The following is a 14,113-nucleotide window of genomic DNA, read 5'->3' on the forward strand; positions in this document are numbered from 1 at the left end:
ATTTCCAAGCCACCAAGCATGCTGGGGCGTAGTCGGACGAAATTCCAAATCCTCCTCTATGCAATATACACAATTACTTTCGTATCTAAGTTTAATACTAGGGGCCGTATTTAAATACAAGAAACCAGCAGGTTCAGCACGATCTCGTGATCGGACCTCACAGGGACCGACGTCCGACTAGTTGACTCCGTGACCTGTGCATTCGAGGGAAGAATTCAGGGCGCACACGCCCTTGAAGTCGTTTTCACCCTTGTTTTTTTAATTTATTTCAGGTATTTCACAGTATGAACTGCGCAGATGGCACCTTTTACTCCTCTCTCAGCCATCTGCGCCACGGCGCTCTTTCTGGGCATGGCAAACGCAGATACCAACAGTGATCCTGACCCACAGTTTAAGCCTGAAATCCCAGATATTCCAAAAACCTCAACTTATTCTGCCACAATCGGTATGTTGGAGAGTGTTTAGTGTTTTTTTTCCTGCCAAGCTGCCGGTGGGGAGGGGCCGGACCCTTCAGTGCCGTAGCATTGAGCTGCTTTGATGAGACAAAGGGGGTCGGAGCCGAATTTGTCGTTCTACCGTTGCTGCAGGAATCAGTTAGAAAAATACAAGCAGAAGCATTATCTGCTGTGCGAGTGTGAGGATTGTCTTGACTGCGTTTCCCCAGGCGGCGAGACTGTGTGCCTCAGTCAGATAAACGCTGCACGTCAACTCGCTGGACTCTCCGGGTTCTCGGAAACCCGGACAACAGAGTTATGGCCTTCAACAGAAACAAAGAAAGAGGCTTGGAGACCTGTCTGTAGAGCTTTGTTGCCCGTAAGTCGTCCAGACCTTTGCAGGTATCTGTTGTGCCTGGAGAGACTTCTGTTTATCTTCTCAACGGGCGATACGTTTCATGTCGCCTTCAGGAAATACCGAAGAATGCTGAAACCGTACAAGAGTCCGGAAAGGCCTTTGCAGGTGGAACGTATGCATTCCTGGCAGTAGGCTCGAGTGAACCGGACTGCGCAGCCATAGTGGACCACTGGAAGGCCGCCTTCAGCAACTTCACCTCAGCTCCTCCCTCGAAGACTAAAGGAAATGAAGCATACGCAGATTATGACAACGTTTCTTTCGTAGCCTTGTACAACCCCTCACAAAACGCCGCCGCAGACTGCCGAGTCGTTACCTGCACGACTAGCTCAGGTGCGGATGTCCACAATGCAGACGAGCCGCAGGCGGAAACAAAGTCACGCCATGCGGTGTTATGCATGACAGCGCCAGACGCGTTCGGCGATGGAACTTCTGATCCGTTCACGTAAGGCATTTCCTGATTCCGATAGAAGGATAGTTGCACACATCGATACCCTGGTGGCTGTGACTGAGCAGTGCTGCCTTGTTCATTTGTTGGCGGCTTGCGCAGGGAAACGCAGTGGAACAAGATTACGAAGTCCTTCTCAAATTCTGCCTCTGCAGTGATCCCAGAGTTAATTGCCCTTGCTGCTGCAGTCGTCGGTTCCGTGGCCTTCTGAAGCTGCTGCATGCCCGTTAAACCCCTCTGCTGCGTTTTTTTCCTTTTTATTGGACAGATGCGCGTAAGAGTGAAAATACACTTACACGCAAATAATCACAAATCTGTTTTCTAAGTTGTACGCCTGTGAGCGGCAGCACTTTTTGCCTTTGTTTTGTGACGCTCCGAGAGAAGACCGGGCCATTCATACTCACAGAGCTGAGTACGCCTGATCTGCTTCGTTGCGTCTAATGATGCGCTGCTAACATGCACGCCATCGTCAAGCTTTCAGGAGGAAAAATTTTTGCCCTTTTGAGTGCCTCCTACTGTGGGCGCCTGATTCTGGCGCACCTATTTAGTTCCGCTGGCGAAGTCAACAGTCACTGCGCTGGTGATGGATTCCAAAGCCAGGGACTTCACAACGATTATGAAGCCAAACAAGTTGTTTTAAGCTTTAGTGCCACCACGCCTCATGCATTTCGATCACGAGCCTACGCAGGAGCCACATAGTAGAGAAAGCTAAGAAGTCTTTAACCTTTGCTGCTTCGGCGGTTTCAGCAGATGGTCCCTTCCAATCAGCAACAAATAACCGAATGATGCTGCTTCAGCTACTACGCAGAAGTATCATATGACACAGATCTCTCTGAGGCAGCCTGATTGGGCGAGCTCTGTGGAGCCTGTCTCCTCAAACTTAGTAGAAGACAGCATGAGCTGCAACGCACTCAATGGACTTGGAAAAAGATTCCTCATACAGCAGCGGGCCTCCCGTTGAGTCTCCACGCATGCGTCGCGGGCGCAATGACCGAAGGCCTGGTAGCATGGTGTAAAGTTGGAGCATGCGCTTCGACTTGGGCGCAGGATGGCTACTGACGGACATGCAAGATATCAGACGGGAGGAGGGTAGGTGCTTCTGGAAAATTCTAATATTAAGTCGTTGATTGTATTGCAGCGTGCAGCTGAAATCGAGCACCCTCTCTAAATTACCGCTCCAGAGAAGGTATTCTCCGGTCTAGACGGTAAATATTGCAGCCATTCAACGCTCTCCACAATCAACTTCCCTCCGCTACTGCTAGATTAAATTATAGAGCACTGGGCAGATTCGGTGCGTTAATGTGGCTATTGGATAGTGGTATGCCTTGAAGCTGGGTAGTCCAACGCAGCGTTAGGGAAAGCCTAACTTCGTCTCGCCTTAGCCAGCAGGGATAAACCCCAACCCCTTTCTCGTGTTAATGCTTGTCATTTTCCTGCATCAAAGCAAATCCATTAGTCCCCCTAGACATGCAGAAAATACCGGCCACACAAGTTAAATGAGCGATTGCGCGTGAGATTACGCGTCATTCACGCGCAAGACAGCAACTCGCCCAAGTTCTGCTGATAGCCGAAGCAATAGAATGTTCCAATAGCTCAATGCGAGTACATTTTCTATAGTTCCGAGAGGGCCTGCATTCAAAGCTCGCTCGCGTACAGGCGTAACAGGAGGGGACCTACGCACGGCAGAATGCCGCGGTTTGTTCAATTTTTCACCTGTAATAATAAAAAATACCTCCCAATAAATATTTGCTAAGGCGATTTATTTAAGTAATTTAGACGACGAGGCGCGCAGGCCTGCAGACAGCTGGGTGCGCTGGTTCCAGTGGGCTTGCTTCTTGCATCGACGACGAGCACTTCCACGGCACGGAGCTGAATAGGGCGCAGTCTTTCCCAGCATGAACATTGCAAATCCTTCAACAGATTAGACAATACATTCAGCTTTCTTTTTCCGCCAGATGGCATCTGCTTTTTAGCGTACAATGCAAAGATGGCGTGCCTCCACCTCCTGTCCGTCGTCAGCGCCTCGCTGCTACTTTTCGCCGAGGCGAACCCCAGACGTGCGAATGAACTCTTTGAGCGTACCACGTACGATGTTGCCCTTGGTACGCTGCATCTTATGCTTCTCCTACATGTTTTGCTGCCGGGTCTGGGGGGGAGAAGCGCTGCACTGTGACGCGGTGGGGTTGTTCTGCCCCCATATCCGAAATGGCTCGACTCAAAAACGTATAGCTTCTCTAGAAGGGCAAGTTTTATCATGGGATTGTTGTTATCTGCCTGTTTGTTTCGTTCTATGCAGGCCAGGATGGCGCGTGCCTCAGCGAGATCGATGCTGCTCGGGAAGCGGCTGGACTTCGCCCGTTCACGCGAGCAGATTCAGCAGATGAGGCATTTCGGCTCCCCAACCCGAAAGATATTAACCGTTGGAAACATGTATGCGGCTCATTGATATCAGTAAGTTCCCAACAACATTCGCTGTTTCTAAGGGAGGTTGTCTGTCGGCTCGTAGGCAGTCCCAGCACTCTGTCTCTGCCTTGCTGCTTTCAGCCAGATGAGGCAGGAGAGACCGGCCGCAGCCAGTCCAAACACCTAAAATTTAACAGCGGCACATACGCTTTCATGGTCCTGCCTTCCGCCTCACCAGACTGCAGTGCCACAGTGGACCAATGGAAGGCAGCCTACAAGAACTTCGACGGACCCCCGCCAGCGAACTGCAGTACCCCTGCATACGACAATCAAGATAACATCTCATTTTTGGCCCTGTACAACCCTTCAACCAGTGCTACTGCAGACTGCAGAGTCGTCACCTGCGTTGAACTGCACAACCAGCCGATTGTGAACTTCAACACACAAACAATTGAGAACAACTTGGAGCCTACAGGCAATCAAGGCCATGCCCTGATTTGCATGACGACGCCCGACGTATTGGAGGCTCACAGAACTCAACCCTTCACGTAGGTCTTTCTAAAGCTTAATTGCCACTTGTGTGGGAGGCGCCCGTTAGGTGGCTCACTTTAGATTGCGTGCGCTTTTGATTGGCTTTCACTGTGGGCGAACGTGGCGCAGGCAAGAACAATGGGACAAGATCGTAGGCTCTCTTGGCAGTTCTGCCTCGCCGCCCTTCCTCAGTCTGGCCACAGTCGTTGTGGCAGCTCTTAGCTTTCTCATTGGATGAACCTTGTACGAGTAAGTGCTCTTGCTGACACCATCCCTGGCTAGACGAAATTCGCTTTAGAAGCACTAGCCGTGGCCACTTTGGAAGTCCAACCTTGAAGAGCTGCAGCCACTAATATCTTGAGTAGTTCGGGATCTCCAAGTTTTGGCGTACGGTGAAGTGCCAGCCACAGCTTGCATTCGGCTTTTTGGATGCCATGGGCAAGCGCGTAGCTAGCCACTGTCGGGTTTGGCAGCTGCGGCTTGGCCCGTCTGTACATGGGCTCCTCGTTTCTCGTGATGGTTCTATATGCACACCTTTTTGCGGAGAGGAAGAGAGGACCCTTAACTGGATGACGAATAGTACCAGAGTTGGGAAGGATCGTTGATAGGCTCTGAAGAGGCAGGACCAAAACCTTCGCTGTTAGTCTCACTGAGGCACCAGCGTGTATAACAAAAACTGAAGGCCTGAGTACAGGTTCCAACGCTGGGATGCATATATATGCGATTCCCCAGGAACGTTGTAAGTTTCCTCGCGGAATTTCTTGCCTTTGATCACTATGTTGTATAACTTGATGGTAATGTCTTAGAAGGCCCAGGCCTCGCTCACACTGAGAAGACAGTGTTTCTGTATGTTGGATCTAGACGGCTCTGTGGAGGGCGCCGCAGGGCCTTTTGGTTGACTGTTTATTGGGTAGAATTGGCGACCATCGACCGTCAATAGGGACGGCTCTGCAGTGTGCCGTCAATGGCGACGACGCTGTAGTGACCGAGTTTTCTGCGGTTCTTTATCTGGAAAAAACCGAAGTGCTAGTGCAGTCGGCTTCCAGTTCTCCAGCCCTACGTTGAGGACCGAAGAATATGTTAACTATCTCTCTCCTCCTGCGGTTCTGCCATCCAGAATCTGCGAGCCTTTTTCTCAACCTGTGTTGGGTAGAGTCCTTTTTGATTTCTTATTTCCATATTTCATCTCCAGGGAGAGGATGGGACGCCGTTGCGAACGGTGATTATTTTTGGTAGCATCCGTCTGTAAGCCTGTGGTTCCAGATAGGCGTTCACGTTGTGGATATGCGCGAAGCAGAGCGAGTTCAGATAAAATCGGCAAACATCTTGTGCACAGGATACCGCCAAGCCCATGACAATATTCCGTGAAGGCTAGAACGATTTAATAAAGACCGATTTTAACAAAAAGTATCCACCCGCTATTGCTTAGCTAGGTGATGCTCAACACGCCTTGGGCTGCTACTGAACTTCCCATGAAGCCGCCTGCTATGGTTTGTCTTGTGTTGTTTCGTGGTTAGCAGCTTTCGATTCAGTGAATTCTCGGAAAAGTCCGTAGAAGGCAACGACTCCTATTGGGTAGCTATGCATTTTGGTGAAGGCGTTCCTGAACCGCCAATGCAGGCTAGAAATTCTTAGCTTTGCAGTGGAGAAGAGTACTGCCACCATTGTGGACGGTGACAAAAATTCCAGTTCTTTGTCGCTGAGCGCTTCTTCATAGATCTGCGCATTTGCGCAATACATCGCAACTCGGTAGGTTGCTTGAACATCCATAATCACTCAGGCCTACGATTTCATCCTGTATGGAGCAATTATTGAAGAGCAGCAACGCCTTTCACTTATAGTAGGGCCCTAGCCTTAAAATAGTCCTGATGGGAGGAGCTTGTCTCTCAATGTTTGGACCTCCGTGAGTTGATGTTCGTTTTCGCTGTGGTGGTTGAGGGCTCTTCCAACCGTACAATACCTTCTGGACGCCAAATCTCCTACATGTGTCCTTCAACTCGAAAGTGCGAACTAACGCCAATTTTCTTCGCCTTCATCTGCCTACCAGCGAGTATCTGATGCCCACAACGTTCGGGGCAATGCAGTTTTTCAGTCTTGCCTTGTTGACAAGCTCTTGCCTTGCCAGTGCAGGCGTGCATTGCTCTATCTGTAGCAGTGGCCAGTTGCGAAAGGGTGAAAAACAGCTGGGTTACATTCGGCTGTTACATCGTCAAGGAGTACCCTTGCGATTTCAAGCGATAAGCTCCAGTGAACATTTTGACACTGGCCTTTCAATGTTTGGCAGCAGAATGCACTTCCTGACTGTTAAGGGAACACTGGAAATAGCTTTACAATTCGACATCGGCACTCGAAATCCAGTGCCAGCAGAGGTTTTACATTGAAGACCATTTGCTGTCGATGCCCTGGGGAAATATGCCAATGAATGAGGTGACAGGAAGGCTGCACGGCAAACGGTTGGTGAAAGCATTAAGCATCATGAAAACCGAGGTACCTGCGGATTGCATTCAATACAAAGAAACTGACAGACGACTTTGATATGCGCCCACTTTATTCGTCTGGTGCGGACTTTCACTCACTCCGGTAAATCCACTTCAGTACATGTTTTATAAGAGGCGCTGGCCGAGAATAATTAAGGCGTGCATGCTTTCACTAGAGAACAGAAGCCGGCCACTCAGCAGTCGAGGGCGTGCATGCTTTCACTAGAGAACAGAAGCCGGCCACTCAGCAGTCGAGGGCGTGCATGCTTTCACTAGGGAACAGAAGCCGGCCACTCAGCAGGCGCAGCTGCACACAGAAGGGGACAGTTCACTTATTGTGGCTATGGACTTTAACGCTGTCGCGTTCTCCACCTGGATATTTTGTAGTAACTCGGAAGGGCATGCGTTCATTTACGCAGAGTTTAGCTTCTCAGCAGTTATTTGCTACTTTTTGTACGGCATTGCAGCTCTCCTCGAAGGCTCTGCCCAAAAACAACGAACACGGGGTGAGAAGCAGCCCTCTTCCTCTGACAGTATATTTTGTTTACATCCTCAAATTACCATGCATTATTCGGTCGCTTATCTGAAACTACTTTGGTGACGGCTAACCCACACCCCGCATTCCCTGCATGAATTATCTCGCTTCCTGCCTAAATGAATTTCACTGTCACATTAAACACCATTTTTTACTGCATGGCACCAGCAACTGCCTGGAGCTCTATTGAGGGGAACCATGGTTGTTCTCCACGGCGTTCGTCTGTGATTTCTGCAAGCTCCGCCCAAGCACCGAGCCAGATTGCAATACGTGACACTCCGTAAACAGCATCTGTCATTACCCTCCTCCACCCCGATTGCCTCGCATGATTTGACGCTGAATTACTTTGGGTCCGGCAGCCTCAACTGTAGAAACGAGCACATAGCTTTTTGGCTTTAGCTATGAAGTCTTGATTCTTTTATTTATATCGAACTGTACGGCAGCCCGTAGCTGCCATGGATCATGTGGAAGCTACATACCGCAGCTGCATGCCGTTGCCTCACGCCGAAGAATGCCGCCAGGGTGGAGCAGGGTTCCACCGTGTACGGCGATGCCTTTCTGTCCTCCTGAAAACGACGGACACCCTTCCCACTTGCCTTTAACCTTCTTGCGCCTTTCTGATGGTGCGTTGCATCCCGGTTCAATTGTTTCTGACTTGAAGCATTCCAGACTAAGTCTGGACTTCAGAAGTGCTACATTTGCATGGGACGAAATTGAAGTACTAGTGCAAAAGTCCAATCCACGGGAGTTATGTTTCTCTATCTCACTAATTGTGAAGGCAATACATTGAAATAGAGCTAAGATACCTGATCGGGAAGAGCATGCACACGAAAGGAAAAAACTAATCTCTTTACTTCAAAGGCAATCAAGTAAAAGCCCCAGCAGTTTTCAACACGCTGTGTGTTAACATCTGCCCTGCAACTGCAGCTCAGGTGGCTTGCTAAAGCAATGTATGGCATAGCCTAGGCATTTTGCAACCGCGAGGGGGTAGAGTATGAGGAAACTCGCTTGCCGAAAGGATTTGCATCCCTCTTGAGCCGACCGGGACTCCAAATGCAGCCACAACGCGCAAATTCTGACGAGCAGTTGCTGAAATAAACTGTGGCTTCTGACGCCTTCATGCTCTGTCGAGCGTTAACTAAATCGCATCTCGATGTATGGCTGAATCCGCAGTGAAAATCAGGGATGTGTATGTCCCATGTGATGACTCAATAGCTTGGAAAGTAGAACATGCAACATTTTACTGCGCTTTGTAGAAGTCACGGAAGAGCAGAAAGATTTACCAGCCCCACTCAGAAAAAAGGTGGCTCCCTAAAAAAATTGAAAAGGTTCCCAGTGATGCGAGAACTGGAGCCAGTGGTCCTCGGCGAGAGGAACTTCGTATTCGGAATTCACTGGTGGGGGAAAACTGCATTATATTACCTCTATCCACGCGGATACTAACGAATTCTAGTCCCTCAGCATATGGCTTGCTTCTCCACTGCAGCAGCGGCATGGGCCAACTGAGCTTGGCCATTCAGTTGAAACGACAGCGAGATTGCTGGAGGAGTGGTGCAAAAATGTATCTATTCGGAGAACAAAGTTCGACTTGAGGTACAGGGTAGAAACTAGCAGGATGACCCACAAAACTGTGAAGGAGTGCTACTCGTCGAACCATTCCTGCCGTGGCGCGTCCAACTGCGGTGGCGCACGCGCGGTGGCCTGGCGAAGAAAAAGGGTTAAAACCCTGTTATCAATACTCTTTTAAAAACAAATTTTAAGGTTTAAGGAATGAACAGCAGTACTACCCTTTTTTCCAGTAGAATCTACACGCGCCTCCTACAGAAGGGCAGGCAGCGGTGATTCGATGTCCCAGCGCTTGATGATGCAACCGGCGAATTTGGCAACGTGATCTCAATAGGGTGGAAAAAACAACATAACTTTAAAAATAAATAAGAACTTGTCAACTTTACAGACTCACGCACAACGTAGAGTGATGCTATGGCACACAACACTTCGCACACAGCCCATCCTTCTGCGGAGGTGACCCTGGTGACCTCATACTACTTGTTGCTCAAAGGCGAAATTAGTAGTGGACGGAGTAAGCTAACTGTTTGTAAAGTAAACATAAACCGTCGTGAAAATCAGCTTTTCAACTTTCGTTTCTGGCAAGCAGCCTTCAACGTCGATGCTTAGCTAGCTCTGTTGCAGCGTGCTGCTCGAAGCTCAGCTGACTGAGCATCTTTCGCAGTGGCGAGCCAACTCCTACAGCAACACACTTTTCTGCCTCCTTATATTTTGCATCGCTCCATCTTTTTCGGTTTTGTTCTTTTGAGCATTAGTTACGGGCTGATATTCTAACTCAAGTACCGCTACAATGGCGAAGATCCTCTCAGTCGTGGGCGCCTTGCTGGCCATGGGCCCCACAGTAATGTCATCTGCTCCGGGAGCATCAGCAGCAGAACCAACGTATAATGTTTCTCTTGGTGAGTCAAGATGAACTCCTTGTTGGTGTTCAAGTCAGCGAAATCCAGGGTGCCGAATTCGAGGGCGCCCTGCATTGACCCTGCCAAAGAGATCATTGTGACTCACGCGAAATCCGACTTGTCGTCTGTAAAAGGTTAGTGGAGCATGTTCCGTGTTGCGTGTATCCATGCAGGGAGCGAGGGCGAATGCCTTGACGAAATCGACTCTGCCCGTGAGGCAGCTGGACTTGCGAAATTCGTTCAGCCAACTCAAGAGGAGGCCACCAAGCGGCTTCCATTGGAAACAACGAGCAATGCCTGGGATCCGCTTTGCAAGGATTTGCTTAACGTAAGTTTTGTCCTACCACCCCGTTCACTTCATGACGCCACATTTGTTGTTTCTGCATAAACAGAATTCGGTATTCAGCTTTCCCCTTTTTCTCAGGCCACTGGCAGCAAAATTGCCACTAAAGAAGTTATCCAAGACTTCGAAGACGGCGTATACGCGTTTGAAGTTCTAGCGTCTGCAAACGTTGACTGTAGTGCTACAGTGGACCAGTGGAAGTCAGCCTACAAGAACTTCACTGGACTTCCACCAGCAAACGACTCAAACGCCACAGTTTATCAGAACAAGCTCAACGTTTCTTTCGTGGCTCTGTACAATCCCTCTCCCGGTGCCACCGCAGACTGCAGACTTGTCACTTGCACTGAGGTTCCCGCAGCACAAGAACATGACGGTGCTCCTAGCGATTCAAACCGTCAGGCGTTCATATTCGTTTGCATGACCACGCCTGATGTACTCGCGAACAATCAAAAGGCTCCCTTCACGTAAGCTTCTCCACACATACTTCCTTTAGTCACATCGTGCCTTCACAGGTAAAGGCTACAGCTTCTGTGTATTCTCCCATATGTTGCTGTGCAGGCAAGAACAGTGGAACAAGATCTCCGCAGCCATCACAGGCGCCGCAGCCGTCGCCTTCCCAAGCATCATAGTAGTCGCAATGACTGTGCTCAGTATTGCCATACTTTGATAGCATACCTAACTAACGTTCACAAATGTGCAAAGGCACAAGCAATTAGGATGGGGCAATTATGCAGTGTCATCCATGCAAATTTTTGCATGTGAAGCCAGTAATTTATGTGCTGAGACAACTCTGGAAAGACCATTTGACGGGAGCCGAAAGACCCGCAAACCGCGATTAGTAATTAGTCAAATTGCGTAGTGCAGCCACATTTTCGCAGTTATCAGCTGAGTGGCGAAACCGCCCCCTTTTCATAATGTGCACTATTAGGTCTTTTGTTGGTGGTGGTAGCAAATAGAGTGCTCAACGGAGAGCAAGTGGGGGCAGGAACGTGGAAGTCGACACAATTGCTTCAGCACCCGACTGAATAAACTGCACAACGAGGCAAATGCTCCTCCCTTCCCCACCCCCATATTTGCCTCTCCAGTTGCAATGCTCCAGATAATCAGTGTATGTGTTCACTGCGTGGAGATATGCTCTCCACTCCACTCCACTCACCACTCCACTCAACTGGGGAGGCGAAAAAGGGGGTGGGGAAGGGAGGAGGTGGTTTAAATGGCTTTTGGCCATTCAAGTTCCTGATTGCGGCAGCATGTTGCGCTCAGCCGAATGCATAAATTCAGATAGATCAGTTCCACGGTGCGGTGGAAACGAATGAGTCTATACAGTACCGGTCGCCGATGAATATGCACTTGAGCCGGCTTCAAGTTCGGATAAGGCGAAGCAATAAAGCAAACAGCACCTGTTCGCTGGCGGGAATTACGAAGTGTACAGATTACATCACTGGACGCGTCAAGGGGCTTGAACACGGTTGTGTGACACTTCGATGAAGTCTAGTTTAGTGCGCTTCCCCCATCCAGAAAACTTCACCAGTCACAGAAAGCGACTATCTTTGCGGGCCACTCTAGGGCTGCACGGATGCTAGGAGCCTCCGCATTTTACTGGCCCCCAAATCTTACGAATAGTTTGGCTCCCTCATCAGGCCCCATACAAGCAATACTTGGAAAGGAATTGTGAACGTCACTAGCCTGTAGACAATGAAAAGTGATCCGTAGCCTGCTCGCTACGGTTGTTCTTCAATATCTGATTACAGTGATACCCCCTGGAAAATGTGGAGGAGGCCCTCCTGCCTGCCTCCCATAACGGCTTTCGTCGTGCCAACCTGAAGCTTCGCTTGTTTGCTGTGAATATTAGTGCCAAGAATATTTACTTTCCCCCCCTTCCCTCCTCTGCCTGCCAAGCAGCTAGACTTGTAAGTATAAGAAGGCAACCAGAGGTGATGAGGAGACCAAACGGGCTCCTAACGAAGGACTCAACGCAAGCTGGAAATCCATTCTGCATATATCTGTTAAACGGAAAATTTGTGCCTGCCGTTATTACCCTGCTCGTGCATTGGACGCTCATAGCGCGTTTTTGTGTTCCGACTGCCCCACAGAAAAATCGAGCTTTCTCAAAAAACACCGATTTTCAGCCAGGGAAATGCATTTGTAATTTCAAATTGGAAAACCCTTTGTCAGGGCGGATCAGTGGGATAAAAGCTCGCAAGAATGTCGGTGGACTCCCTCCAGCGAACACCAAAAACACGGAACTTGATACGGACATGACCAACGCTTCTTTCGCGGCCATGTTCACTTCCTTAGCTGATGCCACTGCAGAATGCAGAGCTGTCATACAAGTTAAAAAGAAAATCCTTCAACGCCAACGCCATACAGAAAAAGAGACTGTGAAAAAGTGCGAGGCCTTTGCGCTGATATGTGCAACAACGGCTGATGCGCTCTAAAGGGATAAAAGTGTTCCCTTCACGTGAGTTTCTGCAATCTTGCCTTTGTTAGATCACCTTTGTGCCCAGCCTGCTCTGTGCTGCACCGACACTTCTTGCGTGCTGGCTACTTCGTGTTGCTATATCGACAAGAGCAATGGAACAGGATCTCTACCACTATCCCAGGCTCTGGCCGCCCTGCACAGATTCGTAGTGGTGGCTTAGGCAGCGCGTAGCATTGCTGTACTTTGAGCGCTAATGTTCAGAAAGGCACACTGCGCCTTTTATTCTCCGCAGTTCAGGAGGAATCCCCAGCCTTTGCTTGATGGGGACGTCCCACTATACTCCGTGGGGAATTCCCAGGGAAGCCACTGCGCGGGAGCCGCACGGCCACTTTTTGGCTGAAAAGCATTTTCGCAGCAGCATTGCATGAGCGCCTAGTTGCTCGTGACAAGATCCAAAGCATGGGGATGCTTGTTCCCATTTTTTTATTAACTCCATTATTTCTAATTTTCTGCAAAGACCACTGGAACAACCCTATTGTTGAGCTGCAGTTTTGGAGCGTACTTTTCCTCTGGAAGCGTTGACAGAGCGCCAAACCAGTGAACACTACAATATCTATCCACTTCCATTCGTCAGGTAGTCAAGCAAAACGCTGAGAGAAATCAACCGAAGACTCACTTGCGGTGCTGTTATGCATCGCCTAACCAGCTTGAAGCCTACGCATTGCCACCAGCATTGAGACAAAAAGTGCCACGAGCGGTACAGATTTGCGAAGAGGAACAAAGGATCACACCGTATCACTAAATGCACTCAAAGTGGACGATTTCGTTCTCTAAGTAAATAAATATGCATATAATACATAGGTTATAAATAGATATATGAATCTTTCGTTTACCCAATCGTTCATTTTGTCAAACAACCCCTCGGGCGTGGTTGGGCAGCAATGGGTAATGCAGTAAGGGCCCGGTTAGGCAGTAATATCTACGTTTTGTTATGAGCAGACGAGCCCGTAATACCGTTTATCATTTTTTTCGCATGTCCTTTTCCCTCTACTGCCCCTCATTTCCAGCGCTGCTATTGTTACATCGGTGCTTGGTATTGTGTGCCATGAAAGGGTAAAGCCTGTCTAAATTAAGTTCCTGCACGCATATTTTTGTGTTCGATAGTTTTGTCGAAATAAGAACTAACAATTCTCAGTGGTATTCGTGCATACAGTGGAGCGAGGTTCATGTATGCTTGATTGAAACGCTGCCACAGCTGATGGAAATCGCAGCCCAGACACATGCAATTCAGAAGGGGCCGTCATGCCTCTTTCGAATGCGTCAACGGTACTGCAGCACATGAGGACCACAGTAAGCGGGGAATACTGAAGGCACTCATTGACCCGGCCCCTACCCTGACTTTCATCCTCATGAGCTGCAGCACCGTCGGCGCGTTACCAAAAGTTAGCTCGCCTACTCCCTGTCCCCAGGCATTGCTTGCGCAAAAGGATAGGGGACTGGGTCTGTTTGCAAAAGGTGACTGTCCCTCCTGAAGTTCACGCCCCTGCACTGCAGCTCCTCCCGTTCTGCAGCACAGCTGCACTTACTAGCATTGGGGATTAGTGGCACCACGGGAAACGAGTGTCTTCAGTGTTCTTTGC

At 49.3% G+C, this 14,113-nt stretch overlaps 3 protein-coding genes across 3 annotated transcripts; all 3 read left to right on the forward strand.

Annotated features, from left to right (window-relative positions):
- Positions 1–297: 297 nt before the first annotated feature.
- On the forward strand, positions 298–1,508 carry EAH_00011660 (SAG family member; the record flags this gene model as incomplete). The annotated part of the gene is made up of 4 exons (XM_013394804.1): positions 298–445; positions 665–813; positions 906–1,294; positions 1,400–1,508. 4 exons carry the CDS (start codon positions 298–300, stop codon positions 1,506–1,508), a joined length of 795 nt encoding a protein of 264 aa, XP_013250258.1.
- A 1,776-nt stretch (positions 1,509–3,284) lies between these two features.
- Positions 3,285–4,469, forward strand: EAH_00011670 (SAG family member; the record flags this gene model as incomplete). Its single annotated transcript, XM_013394805.1, has 4 exons — positions 3,285–3,399; positions 3,594–3,748; positions 3,842–4,248; positions 4,361–4,469. 4 exons carry the CDS (start codon positions 3,285–3,287, stop codon positions 4,467–4,469), a joined length of 786 nt encoding a protein of 261 aa, XP_013250259.1.
- A 5,130-nt stretch (positions 4,470–9,599) lies between these two features.
- Positions 9,600–10,718, forward strand: EAH_00011680 (SAG family member; the record flags this gene model as incomplete). The annotated part of the gene is made up of 4 exons (XM_013394806.1): positions 9,600–9,708; positions 9,882–10,036; positions 10,133–10,515; positions 10,610–10,718. The coding sequence occupies 4 exons, from the start codon at positions 9,600–9,602 to the stop codon at positions 10,716–10,718; spliced, it is 756 nt and encodes a 251-aa protein (XP_013250260.1).
- Positions 10,719–14,113: the final 3,395 nt, after the last annotated feature.

Source organism: Eimeria acervulina, genomic scaffold, assembly GCF_000499425.1.
Source record: "Eimeria acervulina Houghton genomic scaffold, Eah_scaff63, whole genome shotgun sequence".
Taxonomy (NCBI): domain Eukaryota; phylum Apicomplexa; class Conoidasida; order Eucoccidiorida; family Eimeriidae; genus Eimeria; species Eimeria acervulina.